The following is a 17031-nucleotide window of genomic DNA, read 5'->3' as shown; positions in this document are numbered from 1 at the left end:
CACTCCTCCCTGCACTCCTGCATCTCCACAACAGTGTAACTTCAGCCATAGTAATGGATAAGTCGTCTCTCTGCTGCTTACAGTTCAGTTCAGCTTTCTCTGTGACAAGAAAGAAGAAAAGTGATGTGAACGGCCTGCTCTCTTCTATTTATCCTGCTGGCTGCCCGCTGCTCATTGGCTGTTGCCTAGCAACGGTTTGTGTACAGCAGAGACGCGCAAACGCTCTGACGTCACCTTGTAAACAAACAGGTGCAGCAGGTAGCGCGACATTAACTAGGTTTGTGTACTTGTGTTGTCATGGTGACCACACGACCGAAAACAACGAAAACACGTTGTGCCTGTGGCAAATAAACTTAAAATACAACGACGTGTTTCAACCTTCAACCCCGCATAGCATGTAACACTGAGTGGCCCGTTATGTTCTCCGTACAGTAGGTGGCAGTATGTACCAATGGTTGCAACCCCGGCCCCAACACCACTAAAAGAAGAGACGTGTCAACAACAATGGAGGACTGGAGAAAAAGTAGACTGGAGGAGTTAGTGAAGAAGGAGCAAACAACCATAGATATATCTATGGAGACAACAACAACAAGCAATGGGAACATGAATGAGGTGAAGAAGGAGACAGCAACAAGCAACATGAATGGAGGTCATCATGGGAACACGTCCCGAAAGAAGAAGAGCAGAGTACACTGCTCCGCCATTAACTGTAAACATTATGTCGCTACTCACCCTGAGCTAGCCTTCCACCGTTTCCCCAAAGACCCCGAGATGTGTGAACTTGCAAAACAGAATAGTATTTTTCTTTGTCTTACTTGGGGAAGCCTCCCATGTTTATTTCCTTGTTGTTGAAGTGTTTTTGAATCCCACGGTTCTGACACTACTCCTCAATGAATTGAGTGCAAGCCATAGTGCTTTGCTTTCTTGGGTTTAAATGTCAGTAGCTGACAGTAGGCTAATAAACGTGGACCCAAGCTGTTCCCATAGCAGTACCATCAACAGGAGGATCTAGAATATTACTTAAACTCAAGAAGTTTAAGGATGCTGGTTCGTGTGCTAACTTTGTGTTTAGTTTGTCTCATTTAGTCATTTCATCTAAATTCTTTATTTAAATGCCACAGTGAGTATTATGTTTTAAAGGAGACGATGGGTGTTGTTTTACATTTTATTTATGCAATGGACTTTTATTGTACGTGTTTTGTAGGCTACTTTGTTTTTACCTGGTACCCTAACCTAACTTTCTGTGGTATCTTATTTTTTGTTAACTTTTTGAAGAGCACTCTTGTTAATCCTATATTTACACATGTATTTTTCAATATTTTAATGTCCTGTTCATTAATATATATTCTGTGCCTCTCAAATAAAAAACAATTAATTTAATTAAATCTTTACTTGTTTTTCATGTTGAATCTAATATTATAATTGCCTACAGGTGTTCCAAGTGGCTGCAGATTCTTGATAACTCCAATCTGTCGGATATAAGCTTGGAACGTCTCAATGAATGCTATAGGGTGTGTAGTGCACACTTCCACCCCAGCCAGTACAAGAGGGCAGTTGATGTGTAGGTATTTACTTTAGACTGGTCCAATTTTGAGAACCACATAATGATATCCTTATGTTTTCAGAACATTTATATCCCCACATCACATTGGGATATACACTAATACATAGTGATTTGACTTGTATTTAAGAGTGTACATAATGGGATGTTTATTTTATTGTAGCCATGCTGGATTGAATTGGGATGCAGTGCCAAGTAGAGGTGATCCTCCAAACCCACCATTCCCACTGGACAGTGAGTCACAGAGGAAGAAACCAATTCTGCATCAGGAGTTGCCCCCAAAGACAAGTAAGGTTTTCATTGTACTAGCCCCATATAGAACCTCACCCGTCGCTGCATACTGTTGTGCTCCGAGATGAGGTCCTAAAAAGATGGTGTAGCGATCGCTGGGACTGCCGCAACGAGTTGGAAAACACTCAAAACGACATTTTATCCAAAAAGTAAAGGTAGTTCCGAGCTCCCAGACTGTGGTTTACCTAACCTCGGTAAATAAAACATCAACCACGGTGTTGGTAAAACGGTTTAAATGGCTTATTTAGTCTCATTAAATTCAGAAAAGCCCCCGGCGGCAGGTGCAAGTACTGCATCTTTCCCATTGTAGCAGATTGATTGATGTTTTATTTTCAGAGGTTAGGTAAACCACAGTCTGTGAGCTCGGAACTACCTTTACTTTTTGGATAAAATGTCGTTTTGAGTGTTTTCCAACTCGTTGTTGCGGCAGTCCCAGCGATCGCTACGCCATCTTTTTAGGACCTCATCTCGGAGCACAACAGTATGCAGCGACGGGTGAGGTTCTATATGGGGCTATCATTACTAGTTGGGACCACAACAGTCAGTAACTGCAGAGCCCATAGTAAAAATAAAGATAACAAATGAATCCCTTAATATGCCATTAGTAAATTGAAGTGACCGTTTTGTAATTATAAGCTTCTTCTGTTTGATACAGTATGTGTTTTCCTTTACATAAAACCTATGTGAAATTTCCAAAAAGAAGGCGGTCATTGCACTCCTTGGGTCAAAATAGTTAAAAAAAAACTTCTTGAGCAATGCAGATATGAAGTGTAACACTTTTATCAGCTCATCATCATGCAGGTTAGGCTTCCCTCAAAGCCTGTCAGGAAATGCTTCCCTTTTCACTTCAACAGAAACAGTATAATAACCACTTGAACCCTAGCATTCAGGGAAAAAAAATGCAGATTTACAGGTATACAGTACAAACCCATGGCAATGTGTAAGCTAAAATTTGGGAAAAGAGAAAAATCTGAGTACTCACTCTGTTCAAATATCAATGTTTGATGCTCATGTGCAAACTATTGGTTAGTCAACCCACTGAGGAAAAAAACAATATTATGATGGACAGACTGACAGTTTTCTTAATTTTATAATATGATAATTTTAGTGAACTTTCACATCAGTCGTTTTAGTCAGTTCTGGTCACATCATTGCTTTGTTTTTCAACATGGAGTGTCTGTCTGTTGTACACGGCTCTGTTGATGGTGATGTGTCTGTTCATCTCTGCCAGCTATGTGTCCAGACTCACCACCCCCACTGGACACTGGGTCAGGGCTGAAGCCATCAATGGAGTGTCAGGAGTTACCACCAAAGAGCAGTAAGGTTCTCATTGTATAATGTATTAATTTGAATGTTTACATTACATCTATTAAACGCTATCAGATAACTACAGTTCACTCAGAATGCAGCTGCTATCATTCTAACAAAATTAAGAAAGCTAAAAACATTAAACCAATTCTCAGATGTCTGCACTATTTTCCAGTGAGGGATAGAATAGATTTTTAAAGATTGGTAATCGTCTTTAAATCACTCAATTGTTTAGGTTTCAAAGTGCATTTTGAACCCTTGTGGTTCACTGAATAAAGTATATTCAGTGCATAGTAGTAGTACTTACCAAATATGTGTGTTTCAGGTGAAAAGAGTTGTGATGCTCACCAGTCCAGTACTGTTGACTCATACACCACAGACGATGATCAAAAACCTACTCTATCAGAGACAAAATCAGTTCCTGACAACGTCATAGTCATAACAGGGCACCCTACGCCACGGATCTCACCGCTGCTAAAGATATCACAGTCACCTCTGTTACGGACACTGCCAATGATGTTGCAGACGCGGCCACTGCAAACAACATCACAGTCACCGCTGCCAACGTCAAACGCATCACAGCCAAAGACGCCAGAGCCAGAGCCTGAGTCTGCTGCCAGAGAGATTGCCCTCAAGAGGAAGATCAGGAATCTACAGTCACAGGTGAGCAAGCTGAAGACTAAGGTGAGGGAGCTGAAGGGCCTGAAGAAGAGCACCACAGTTGCAATCACTAAGAAGTCAGTCCTGCAGCTGATGAAGAAACTCCTACCAGCCACAGCCTATAAATTCTTCAGATCGCAGTTGAATGTGGCGCAGCGTAAATCACATGGTTTCCGGTGGACTGAACAGGACAAAGCGTACTTTCTGGACTTGCTACATGCCAACCCACTGTGTTACAGGATGATGAAGAACATATTTTTTATGCCCTCTATCCGCACACTGCGGAGGCTTATGAAGCCCCCTGGTCTTGACAAGAACATTCTGACAACCACAGAGTTTGAGGAGACCATGCAGCCCGTTGATGAGGTGTGCACTGCCGTAACAGAACTTCAAAGCACAACATTTCTCTAAATCTGTCATCCAGTGACAAGGATTGTACACTAAATGCAATGTTTGCATCATAGTACAAAAGGGATTAGCCATAATGAACAGCATTTGTCATGTATGTCCCCCAAATCTTTGCCAAAATATGGATGCACATACAGTATGTCCCCAACTCTGTATTTGGGTGAAAAGCATGACATTGTTCGCAAACTGCACACCTAGTAACTTGCTGTCAATAGCTACAGATTGTACAGGGAAGCCACTCGGTTATTAGACCCTGGATAGCAAGTTACTAGCATTACTACAGTAGCAACAATACACAGTTGCCTTTCTCTAGGGGTCCATTTCATAACCATGTAAAATAAAAACATTGACATGTTGAATTCTAAAGGATTTAACGAGATTTCTCCACTTGTGTTTCAAGTCATTCTGCCCTTCCAATTTCCTTACAAGACTTTATCATTCATGAGGAAGACACAAAGCATTGTTTGGTACTTATCCACTAGTCCAAAGGGGAATTCCCTGGGTTCTATTCTATTCTTTCATTCTTTTTTTTTTTTTTTTTAAGATTTGTGTTTGGGCTTTTTATGCCTTTATTTGATAGGATAGTAGACTGACAGGAAATGGGGAGAGAGATGGGGAATGACATGTGGCAAAGGTCGTCCGGATTGGGAATTGAACCGGCGACGCCAGCAGGCATCATAGCCTAGTATGTGGTATGCGCCTTGACCACCAGGCCAGCAGGCGCCCCCTGGGTTCGATTCTAATCTTTTGGCAGTTTACAAGTCCTACAAACAAGTCATATAACCAGTTGTAATAATCTGCTTATTGCATTTTAGAAGACACACTACTTGTCACAAATACACAACCTGAAAGAGATTTTGTGACATTTAAAAAAAAAAACATGACTGACTGACTGATTGACTGAAGACTTTTGTTCAGAAGTTTGCATCGCAAAAGGTACAGTACCAGTTTAATGACAGTACGGTTCACTGGTACAAGGTCAACTAAAAGGATAAACGTCTAAAAAAAGCTTTGGACTTGTTTAAATTGGGGTCCTTTTTTTTTACACACAACATTGAATGACAGAACAGTACTATGCAGAAAATATAAAAATATATACATGTATGTTTCGTAAAACACAGGAAAAATGGTATTTACAATAGCTTATGGAATATACAGTAGCCTATATATTATCTTAATTAGACATTAATTAGTGCCTCCATGATGTGTTTACCACAGCAATGGATGTTTTGTGGTGTTTTGTAGCCTGTAGCCTAGAACACACACAGGGCTACTTGTTCTTTCAGTCCTGTCAATTCAGGAAAACTAAAATGAAAAATTTTAACATCAATATCAGATTTCCTTCAAAGCCTTAATAGTTAAAAACACCAGAGGTGTAATAAACTAAGCTTTAAAATGCACCTCCTAAATTCTCTCTGGTTTGACAGATTCAGCACCATGGACAGCGACATGGTATTCACTGTTCACAGAAAACCTAAAAGCTCAGAATCAGATTAATTGTGTTAAACATAGCAAGGACCGCCTGTCCTATCAAGTCACTACTAAATTTGACTGATTTCGTCCATACTATCAGGGTTCCCACGGTCATGAAATCCCTGGAAATATTTTGAAATTAGAAAAAATATTTTTCCAGTACTGGAAAAGTATTGGAATTTATCAACCCCTCGCGTTTGCGAGGCGTTGTGAGCATGTAGATCTGCTATTTTCACAATAGCACCGTGTTATACAAAATTCCTCAACTCTAGGCCATGGCTACACAGAGCTGGATATTTCATATATCCCGGTTTTTCAGATATCCACATAGAAAAATATGTAGGTCCACACGACAAAGATATCTAGGTCTAACAAGCACACACACACAGTAAAGTCTTCAGAGATATCCGGGTTCCCTGTCTACCCGGATCCAGTGAATCGGATATTTTTCAATCTCTCCACTTATTTATCCGGTTTAAAAAATATCCAGTTTCACAGCCGAAATATCCAGCTTTGTGTGGCTGCAAGCCCCAACAGCACAAAAAAAAATGTCTAGCTTCAGAAATATCCAGCTCCGTGTAGCCATGGCCTTAAGGTGGTTGCACACTGCTGCGTTTTTCGGGCCGAATATCGGAGTGAATTTCGGAGCAAGCAAATAAAAAATCAACCTCACGTTATGTCAGTCACGTTTGCACACTGCCGCCCGTTTCGCGCACCACTCGGTCCCTTGCTCTCTCTATCTCTCTCTCTCTCCTTGCCCTAAAAAACGCATTTCGCAACGAAAAACGCAGCAGTGTGCAACCACCTTTAGTGCTCGTTAGGGTGCCGAGTTCCCAGTTAAAACATGATTATTTTGGGGGCCACGGCCTGAAGTAAGCTACCAGTTATTGAGCTGAATTATTGTTATATAGTCCTGGAAATTGGGTTAAATATTCTGGAAAAGTTTTGGAAATTAATTGGTAAACATGTGTGGGAACCCTGTACTATGCAACAGTATGAATAAGTCAGACCACAGTCAGAGTCTAGTCTACTGATGACTTCAGAACACATCAGCCAGGATCTCCACCAGGCGACACAGTCATGTCTTACAGTTTCTAAGGTTTACCTATCAGGGCCTCTCTCTATTACGCATGATTACTTTAACCATTATTTTATGCTTTAACCAGCACAAAAAATAGCAGATCTACAAGCTCCTAGTGCGGCATGCACCGAGTGCTGCGCTTCGAGCTTGTAGATCTGCTATTTTTGAAAAAAATGATGAAGGTTTTGTGCATATTTTGACCAGATTCTATAAATGACTTCTAAATCTTTCTTCTAAATCAGTGGTTCTAAAACTTTTCCATGTCAAAGACCCCCAAAATAACATGTATTTGGCCGCAGACCCCCATCTCAAAACATGTTGTTCCAGGGACCCACCTAGAAGCAAATAGGCCTATTTGAGTTACAAATGTTCACTTTAAAAAAAGATATTCAAAGATTTGCACCACAAAAAAAGGGAAAAAAAAGAAAGGTTTTTTTCAAGCAGATCTGCTATTTTTGAATAGCATCAAATAATGGTTAAAGTGGTTCCAGATCTAATGGGTTAGTTAGAACATGCCTTACCATAGGTCTTGTGTTTTTCAAGTTAGCCTGTATCTTGCCATCTTCTGATGTGTCTGGAATGCAGACACAGCCAAAATATCACTATCTGAAACTACAGTATATTAGGAGGACACGTATTACCAGTTGTATCTGCATCTTTCCTATTCCTTTGCAGTTTAGTTTAATGCTTTGAAGAAATTACAGCAATCTAAACGTCACTCACTGCAACTCCTACATTGTGTTCAGGAAATCAACATTAAAGGTGTCCACAGATGTAAGCTACATCCTCTCTCAACTGAATTTGTATTTTTCAAGGTCTATTCATACCACATGCCTTTGAATGCCATATTGACATCCTGTGGCGTATACGGTACATTTTATGTGACAAATTAAATGAAAAACCCAAATAAAATGTCGTAGTGTTGTTGGGCCACCATGAGCTGCCAGAGCAACTTCAATGTACTTTGACCTAGATTCTAGAAGTCTAGAACTCTTATTTGAGGGATGGAAGACCATTCTAACCAAAATATTCCCTCATTTGGTGTTTTGATGATGGTGGTGGAGAGCGCTAAGTGTCTCAACATGTGCACGTTAGTCCAAAATCTGCCATAGGTGTTCAGTTGGGTTGATATCTGGGCCCTGCACACAGTGCACAGTTCATAGACTATGATTCACATCAAACCATTCAGTGACACCTCATGGCCTGTAGGTGGAGGCATTGTCATTCCACTCCCTCATAATAGACTAATAGAATAATAATTTTCTTCATTAGTATTTGTATGGGTGATGTCATAATATTGAGGCATACAGTATACTAAGGGCTAGCCTAGTAACTGAGTCTGGTTTACGAGACTATATAAGGGCCATGAGAGCGGCCGTCTATGCCACTAGCATATATGCCAGATGGACACAAACAGGCATATGCCTGATATGCTTGAGGATTGGTGGCTTCACATGATACTTTGACCAGAACTAGAGGCGCAAACCTCTAGTTATTGCAATAACAACAAAAAAGCTGCATTTATAAACAAAAGTATATATGATGTATTATTCATTAATTGCATTTGTGTAGGCTACTATATTTTGTGGAATATTTTTTAGAGCGGTGGTGGCTAAGCAAAGCTCCAACATCTGGCTTTGTCTGGGACGTGTGGCCTACAACTGGCCTACATCTTGTCCACCAAGTGCTCAAAGTTTGTTGGGTCACACTGGCCAAGCTTTGCGGGACACTTAATGAAAATAACTCAAATAGCACTGCTCACTTCACACTAGGTGTGATTTTAAAGTATGGTAACATTTCCTTAGTTCACACCTCACTGATTACAGAAAGAGGTTATGCTGTTGTTAGTTTGGACTCTCTCCTGTGACCAATCCGGTGTGGTTAAATCTGTCAGGATCAACCTCCACCAGCATAGGTCCCAGAGTCACTGAATCACTAAGCCTCTCCACCACGGCAAGGTCACAGCAAAAGGAGAGGAAGGTGGCCCTTAAAAGGGCCGTTGGGGGGGTGTGTGCTGTGCAAGGTGCAGGCAGGGTCTTGGATCTCACATGAGGGAAAAGTAGTTGGCCACCGTGGAGTCCCACTCCTCCATTATCTCCTCCTCCTCATCCAGAATGGCATCCCACTCTCGATGAATCTCTTGCAGAGTCTTCTCCTCCTTCAGCTTCCTGAGGGAAAAGAATTCTGCCACAAGAGACTCCAACTCCTCCATCCTCTCTCTCCTCGTGCTCGTCCACGATGGCCCCCCACTCCTCCTGCTTGATCCTCCACTCCTCCCTGCACTCCTGCATCTCCACAACAGTGTAACTTCAGCCATAGTAATGGATAAGTCGTCTCTCTGCTGCTTACAGTTCAGTTCAGCTTTCTCTGTGACAAGAAAGAAGAAAAGTGATGTGAACGGCCTGCTCTCTTCTATTTATCCTGCTGGCTGCCCGCTGCTCATTGGCTGTTGCCTAGCAACGGTTTGTGTACAGCAGAGACGCGCAAACGCTCTGACGTCACCTTGTAAACAAACAGGTGCAGCAGGTAGCGCGACATTAACTAGGTTTGTGTACTTGTGTTGTCATGGTGACCACACGACCGAAAAACAACGAAAACACGTTGTGCCTGTGGCAAATAAACTTAAAATACAACGACGTGTTTCAACCTTCAACCCCGCATAGCATGTAACACTGAGTGGCCCGTTATGTTCTCCGTACAGTAGGTGGCAGTATGTACCAATGGTTGCAACCCCGGCCCCAACACCACTAAAAGAAGAGACGTGTCAACAACAATGGAGGACTGGAGAAAAAGTAGACTGGAGGAGTTAGTGAAGAAGGAGCAAACAACCATAGATATATCTATGGAGACAACAACAACAAGCAATGGGAACATGAATGAGGTGAAGAAGGAGACAGCAACAAGCAACATGAATGGAGGTCATCATGGGAACACGTCCCGAAAGAAGAAGAGCAGAGTACACTGCTCCGCCATTAACTGTAAACATTATGTCGCTACTCACCCTGAGCTAGCCTTCCACCGTTTCCCCAAAGACCCCGAGATGTGTGAACTTGCAAAACAGAATAGTATTTTTCTTTGTCTTACTTGGGGAAGCCTCCCATGTTTATTTCCTTGTTGTTGAAGTGTTTTTGAATCCCACGGTTCTGACACTACTCCTCAATGAATTGAGTGCAAGCCATAGTGCTTTGCTTTCTTGGGTTTAAATGTCAGTAGCTGACAGTAGGCTAATAAACGTGGACCCAAGCTGTTCCCATAGCAGTACCATCAACAGGAGGATCTAGAATATTACTTAAACTCAAGAAGTTTAAGGATGCTGGTTCGTGTGCTAACTTTGTGTTTAGTTTGTCTCATTTAGTCATTTCATCTAAATTCTTTATTTAAATGCCACAGTGAGTATTATGTTTTAAAGGAGACGATGGGTGTTGTTTTACATTTTATTTATGCAATGGACTTTTATTGTACGTGTTTTGTAGGCTACTTTGTTTTTACCTGGTACCCTAACCCTAACTTTCTGTGGTATCTTATTTTTTGTTAACTTTTTGAAGAGCACTCTTGTTAATCCTATATTTACACATGTATTTTTCAATATTTTAATGTCCTGTTCATTAATATATATTCTGTGCCTCTCAAATAAAAAACAATTAATTTAATTAAATCTTTACTTGTTTTTCATGTTGAATCTAATATTATAATTGCCTACAGGTGTTCCAAGTGGCTGCAGATTCTTGATAACTCCAATCTGTCGGATATAAGCTTGGAACGTCTCAATGAATGCTATAGGGTGTGTAGTGCACACTTCCACCCCAGCCAGTACAAGAGGGCAGTTGATGTGTAGGTATTTACTTTAGACTGGTCCAATTTTGAGAACCACATAATGATATCCTTATGTTTTCAGAACATTTATATCCCCACATCACATTGGGATATACACTAATACATAGTGATTTGACTTGTATTTAAGAGTGTACATAATGGGATGTTTATTTTATTGTAGCCATGCTGGATTGAATTGGGATGCAGTGCCAAGTAGAGGTGATCCTCCAAACCCACCATTCCCACTGGACAGTGAGTCACAGAGGAAGAAACCAATTCTGCATCAGGAGTTGCCCCCAAAGACAAGTAAGGTTTTCATTGTACTAGCCCCATATAGAACCTCACCCGTCGCTGCATACTGTTGTGCTCCGAGATGAGGTCCTAAAAAGATGGTGTAGCGATCGCTGGGACTGCCGCAACGAGTTGGAAAACACTCAAAACGACATTTTATCCAAAAAGTAAAGGTAGTTCCGAGCTCCCAGACTGTGGTTTACCTAACCTCGGTAAATAAAACATCAACCACGGTGTTGGTAAAACGGTTTAAATGGCTTATTTAGTCTCATTAAATTCAGAAAAGCCCCCGGCGGCAGGTGCAAGTACTGCATCTTTCCCATTGTAGCAGATTGATTGATGTTTTATTTTCAGAGGTTAGGTAAACCACAGTCTGTGAGCTCGGAACTACCTTTACTTTTTGGATAAAATGTCGTTTTGAGTGTTTTCCAACTCGTTGTTGCGGCAGTCCCAGCGATCGCTACGCCATCTTTTTAGGACCTCATCTCGGAGCACAACAGTATGCAGCGACGGGTGAGGTTCTATATGGGGCTATCATTGTACTAGTTGGGACCACAACAGTCAGTAACTGCAGAGCCCATAGTAAAAATAAAGATAACAAATGAATCCCTTAATATGCCATTAGTAAATTGAAGTGACCGTTTTGTAATTATAAGCTTCTTCTGTTTGATACAGTATGTGTTTTCCTTTACATAAAACCTATGTGAAATTTCCAAAAAGAAGGCGGTCATTGCACTCCTTGGGTCAAAATAGTTAAAAAAAAACTTCTTGAGCAATGCAGATATGAAGTGTAACACTTTTATCAGCTCATCATCATGCAGGTTAGGCTTCCCTCAAAGCCTGTCAGGAAATGCTTCCCTTTTCACTTCAACAGAAACAGTATAATAACCACTTGAACCCTAGCATTCAGGGGGAAAAAATGCAGATTTACAGGTATACAGTACAAACCCATGGCAATGTGTAAGCTAAAATTTGGGAAAAGAGAAAAATCTGAGTACTCACTCTGTTCAAATATCAATGTTTGATGCTCATGTGCAAACTATTGGTTAGTCAACCCACTGAGGAAAAAAACAATATTATGATGGACAGACTGACAGTTTTCTTAATTTTATAATATGATAATTTTAGTGAACTTTCACATCAGTCGTTTTAGTCAGTTCTGGTCACATCATTGCTTTGTTTTTCAACATGGAGTGTCGTCTGTTGTACACGGCTCTGTTGATGGTGATGTGTCTGTTCATCTCTGCCAGCTATGTGTCCAGACTCACCACCCCCACTGGACACTGGGTCAGGGCTGAAGCCATCAATGGAGTGTCAGGAGTTACCACCAAAGAGCAGTAAGGTTCTCATTGTATAATGTATTCATTTGAATGTTTACATTACATCTATTAAACGCTATCAGATAACTACAGTTCACTCAGAATGCAGCTGCTATCATTCTAACAAAATTAAGAAAGCTAAAAACATTAAACCAATTCTCAGATGTCTGCACTATTTTCCAGTGAGGGATAGAATAGATTTTTAAAGATTGGTAATCGTCTTTAAATCACTCAATTGTTTAGGTTTCAAAGTGCATTTTGAACCCTTGTGGTTCACTGAATAAAGTATATTCAGTGCATAGTAGTAGTACTTACCAAATATGTGTGTTTCAGGTGAAAAGAGTTGTGATGCTCACCAGTCCAGTACTGTTGACTCATACACCACAGACGATGATCAAAAACCTACTCTATCAGAGACAAAATCAGTTCCTGACAACGTCATAGTCATAACAGGGCACCCTACGCCACGGATCTCACCGCTGCTAAAGATATCACAGTCACCTCTGTTACGGACACTGCCAATGATGTTGCAGACGCGGCCACTGCAAACAACATCACAGTCACCGCTGCCAACGTCAAACGCATCACAGCCAAAGACGCCAGAGCCAGAGCCTGAGTCTGCTGCCAGAGAGATTGCCCTCAAGAGGAAGATCAGGAATCTACAGTCACAGGTGAGCAAGCTGAAGACTAAGGTGAGGGAGCTGAAGGGCCTGAAGAAGAGCACCACAGTTGCAATCACTAAGAAGTCAGTCCTGCAGCTGATGAAGAAACTCCTACCAGCCACAGCCTATAAATTCTTCAGATCGCAGTTGAATGTGGCGCAGCGTAAATCACATGGTTTCCGGTGGACTGAACAGGACAAAGCGTACTTTCTGGACTTGCTACATGCCAACCCACTGTGTTACAGGATGATGAAGAACATATTTTTTATGCCCTCTATCCGCACACTGCGGAGGCTTATGAAGCCCCCTGGTCTTGACAAGAACATTCTGACAACCACAGAGTTTGAGGAGACCATGCAGCCCGTTGATGAGGTGTGCACTGCCGTAACAGAACTTCAAAGCACAACATTTCTCTAAATCTGTCATCCAGTGACAAGGATTGTACACTAAATGCAATGTTTGCATCATAGTACAAAAGGGATTAGCCATAATGAACAGCATTTGTCATGTATGTCCCCCAAATCTTTGCCAAAATATGGATGCACATACAGTATGTCCCCAACTCTGTATTTGGGTGAAAAGCATGACATTGTTCGCAGACTGCACACCTAGTAACTTGCTGTCAATAGCTACAGATTGTACAGGGAAGCCACTCGGTTATTAGACCCTGGATAGCAAGTTACTAGCATTACTACAGTAGCAACAATACACAGTTGCCTTTCTCTAGGGGTCCATTTCATAACCATGTAAAATAAAAACATTGACATGTTGAATTCTAAAGGATTTAACGAGATTTCTCCACTTGTGTTTCAAGTCATTCTGCCCTTCCAATTTCCTTACAAGACTTTATCATTCATGAGGAAGACACAAAGCATTGTTTGGTACTTATCCACTAGTCCAAAGGGGAATTCCCTGGGTTCTATTCTATTCTTTCTTTCTTTCTTTTTTCTGTTTGGGCTTTTTATGCCTTTATTTGATAGGATAGTAGACTGACAGGAAATGGGGAGAGAGATGGGGAATGACATGTGGCAAAGGTCGTCCGGATTGGGAATTGAACCGGCGACGCCAGCAGGCATCATAGCCTAGTATGTGGTATGCGCCTTGACCACCAGGCCAGCAGGCGCCCCCTGGGTTCGATTCTAATCTTTTGGCAGTTTACAAGTCCTACAAACAAGTCATATAACCAGTTGTAATAATCTGCTTATTGCATTTTAGAAGACACACTACTTGTCACAAATACACAACCTGAAAGAGATTTTGTGACATTTAAAAAAAAAAACATGACTGACTGATTGACTGAAGACTTTTGTTCAGAAGTTTGCATCGCAAAAGGTACAGTACCAGTTTAATGACAGTATGGTTCACTGGTACAAGGTCAACTAAAAGGATAAACGTCTAAAAAAAGCTTTGGACTTGTTTAAATTGGGGTCCTTTTTTTTTACACACAACATTGAATGACAGAACAGTACTATGCAGAAAATATAAAAATATATACATGTATGTTTCGTAAAACACAGGAAAAATGGTATTTACAATAGCTTATGGAATATACAGTAGCCTATATATTATCTTAATTAGACATTAATTAGTGCCTCCATGATGTGTTTACCACAGCAATGGATGTTTTGTGGTGTTTTGTAGCCTGTAGCCTAGAACACACACAGGGCTACTTGTTCTTTCAGTCCTGTCAATTCAGGAAAACTAAAATGAAAAATTTTAACATCAATATCAGATTTCCTTCAAAGCCTTAATAGTTAAAAACACCAGAGGTGTAATAAACTAAGCTTTAAAATGCACCTCCTAAATTCTCTCTGGTTTGACAGATTCAGCACCATGGACAGCGACAGGGTATTCACTGTTCACAGAAAACCTAAAAGCTCAGAATCAGATTAATTGTGTTAAACATAGCAAGGACCGCCTGTCCTATCAAGTCACTACTAAATTTGACTGATTTCGTCCATACTATCAGGGTTCCCACGGTCATGAAATCCCTGGAAATATTTTGAAATTAGAAAAAATATTTTTCCAGTACTGGAAAAGTATTGGAATTTATCAACCCCTCGCGTTTGCGAGGCGTTGTGAGCATGTAGATCTGCTATTTTCACAATAGCACCGTGTTATACAAAATTCCTCAACTCTAGGCCATGGCTACACAGAGCTGGATATTTCATATATCCCGGTTTTTCAGATATCCACATAGAAAAATATGTAGGTCCACACGACAAAGATATCTAGGTCTAACAAGCACACACACACAGTAAAGTCTTCAGAGATATCCGGGTTCCCTGTCTACCCGGATCCAGTGAATCGGATATTTTTCAATCTCTCCACTTATTTATCCGGTTTAAAAAATATCCAGTTTCACAGCCGAAATATCCAGCTTTGTGTGGCTGCAAGCCCCAACAGCACAAAAAAAAATGTCTAGCTTCAGAAATATCCAGCTCCGTGTAGCCATGGCCTTAAGGTGGTTGCACACTGCTGCGTTTTTCGGGCCGAATATCGGAGTGAATTTCGGAGCAAGCAAATAAAAAATCAACCTCACGTTATGTCAGTCACGTTTGCACACTGCCGCCCGTTTCGCGCACCACTCGGTCCCTTGCTCTCTCTATCTCTCTCTCTCTCCTTGCCCTAAAAACGCATTTCGCAACGAAAAACGCAGCAGTGTGCAACCACCTTTAGTGCTCGTTAGGGTGCCGAGTTCCCAGTTAAAACATGATTATTTTGGGGGCCACGGCCTGAAGTAAGCTACCAGTTATTGAGCTGAATTATTGTTATATAGTCCTGGAAATTGGGTTAAATATTCTGGAAAAGTTTTGGAAATTAATTGGTAAACATGTGTGGGAACCCTGTACTATGCAACAGTATGAATAAGTCAGACCACAGTCAGAGTCTAGTCTACTGATGACTTCAGAACACATCAGCCAGGATCTCCACCAGGCGACACAGTCATGTCTTACAGTTTCTAAGGTTTACCTATCAGGGCCTCTCTCTATTACGCATGATTACTTTAACCATTATTTTATGCTTTAACCAGCACAAAAAATAGCAGATCTACAAGCTCCTAGTGCGGCATGCACCGAGTGCTGCGCTTCGAGCTTGTAGATCTGCTATTTTTGAAAAAAATGATGAAGGTTTTGTGCATATTTTGACCAGATTCTATAAATGACTTCTAAATCTTTCTTCTAAATCAGTGGTTCTAAAACTTTTCCATGTCAAAGACCCCCAAAATAACATGTATTTGGCCGCAGACCCCCATCTCAAAACATGTTGTTCCAGGGACCCACCTAGAAGCAAATAGGCCTATTTGAGTTACAAATGTTCACTTTAAAAAAAGATATTCAAAGATTTGCACCACAAAAAAAGGGAAAAAAAGAAAGGTTTTTTTCAAGCAGATCTGCTATTTTTGAATAGCATCAAATAATGGTTAAAGTGGTTCCAGATCTAATGGGTTAGTTAGAACATGCCTTACCATAGGTCTTGTGTTTTTCAAGTTAGCCTGTATCCTGCCATCTTCTGATGTGTCTGGAATGCAGACACAGCCAAAATATCACTATCTGAAACTACAGTATATTAGGAGGACACGTATTACCAGTTGTATCTGCATCTTTCCTATTCCTTTGCAGTTTAGTTTAATGCTTTGAAGAAATTACAGCAATCTAAACGTCACTCACTGCAACTCCTACATTGTGTTCAGGAAATCAACATTAAAGGTGTCCACAGATGTAAGCTACATCCTCTCTCAACTGAATTTGTATTTTTCAAGGTCTATTCATACCACATGCCTTTGAATGCCATATTGACATCCTGTGGCGTATACGGTACATTTTATGTGACAAATTAAATGAAAAACCCAAATAAAATGTCGTAGTGTTGTTGGGCCACCATGAGCTGCCAGAGCAACTTCAATGTACTTTGACCTAGATTCTAGAAGTCTAGAACTCTTATTTGAGGGATGGAAGACCATTCTAACCAAAATATTCCCTCATTTGGTGTTTTGATGATGGTGGTGGAGAGCGCTAAGTGTCTCAACATGTGCACGTTAGTCCAAAATCTGCCATAGGTGTTCAGTTGGGTTGATATCTGGGCCCTGCACACAGTGCACAGTTCATAGACTATGATTCACATCAAACCATTCAGTGACACCTCATGGCCTGTAGGTGGAGG

The 17031-nt window shown here is 40.9% G+C and overlaps 2 protein-coding genes across 4 annotated transcripts; both read left to right on the top strand.

Annotated features, from left to right (window-relative positions):
- Nucleotides 1-510: 510 nt before the first annotated feature.
- Nucleotides 511-4541, top strand: LOC308292222 (uncharacterized protein). Of its 2 annotated transcripts, none has more exons than XM_080734523.1 (5): nt 511-612; nt 1433-1561; nt 1725-1849; nt 3084-3170; nt 3486-4541. In XM_080734523.1, the coding sequence occupies exons 1-5, from the start codon at nt 608-610 to the stop codon at nt 4229-4231; spliced, it is 1092 nt and encodes a 363-aa protein (XP_080590649.1). In that variant the 5' UTR covers nt 511-607; the 3' UTR covers nt 4232-4541. The 2 variants fall into 2 exon arrangements, with proteins under 2 accessions (XP_080590649.1, XP_080590650.1); XM_080734524.1 differs by having other exon boundaries at nt 1433-1565.
- A 5020-nt stretch (nt 4542-9561) lies between these two features.
- LOC308292506 (uncharacterized protein) lies at nt 9562-13436 on the top strand. 2 transcript variants are annotated; one of them, XM_080734851.1, is made up of 5 exons: nt 9562-9663; nt 10485-10613; nt 10777-10901; nt 12137-12223; nt 12539-13436. In XM_080734851.1, exons 1-5 carry the CDS (start codon nt 9659-9661, stop codon nt 13282-13284), a joined length of 1092 nt encoding a protein of 363 aa, XP_080590977.1. In that variant the 5' UTR covers nt 9562-9658; the 3' UTR covers nt 13285-13436. The 2 variants fall into 2 exon arrangements, with proteins under 2 accessions (XP_080590977.1, XP_080590978.1); XM_080734852.1 differs by having other exon boundaries at nt 10485-10617.
- Nucleotides 13437-17031: the final 3595 nt, after the last annotated feature.

This window comes from Nannobrachium achirus, assembly GCF_963921795.1.
Source record: "Nannobrachium achirus genome assembly, chromosome: 10".
NCBI classification, from domain to species: Eukaryota; Metazoa; Chordata; class Actinopteri; order Myctophiformes; family Myctophidae; genus Nannobrachium; species Nannobrachium achirus.
The sequence above is the reverse complement of the archived record's forward strand: the minus strand, read 5'-3'. Positions and strand labels throughout refer to the sequence as shown.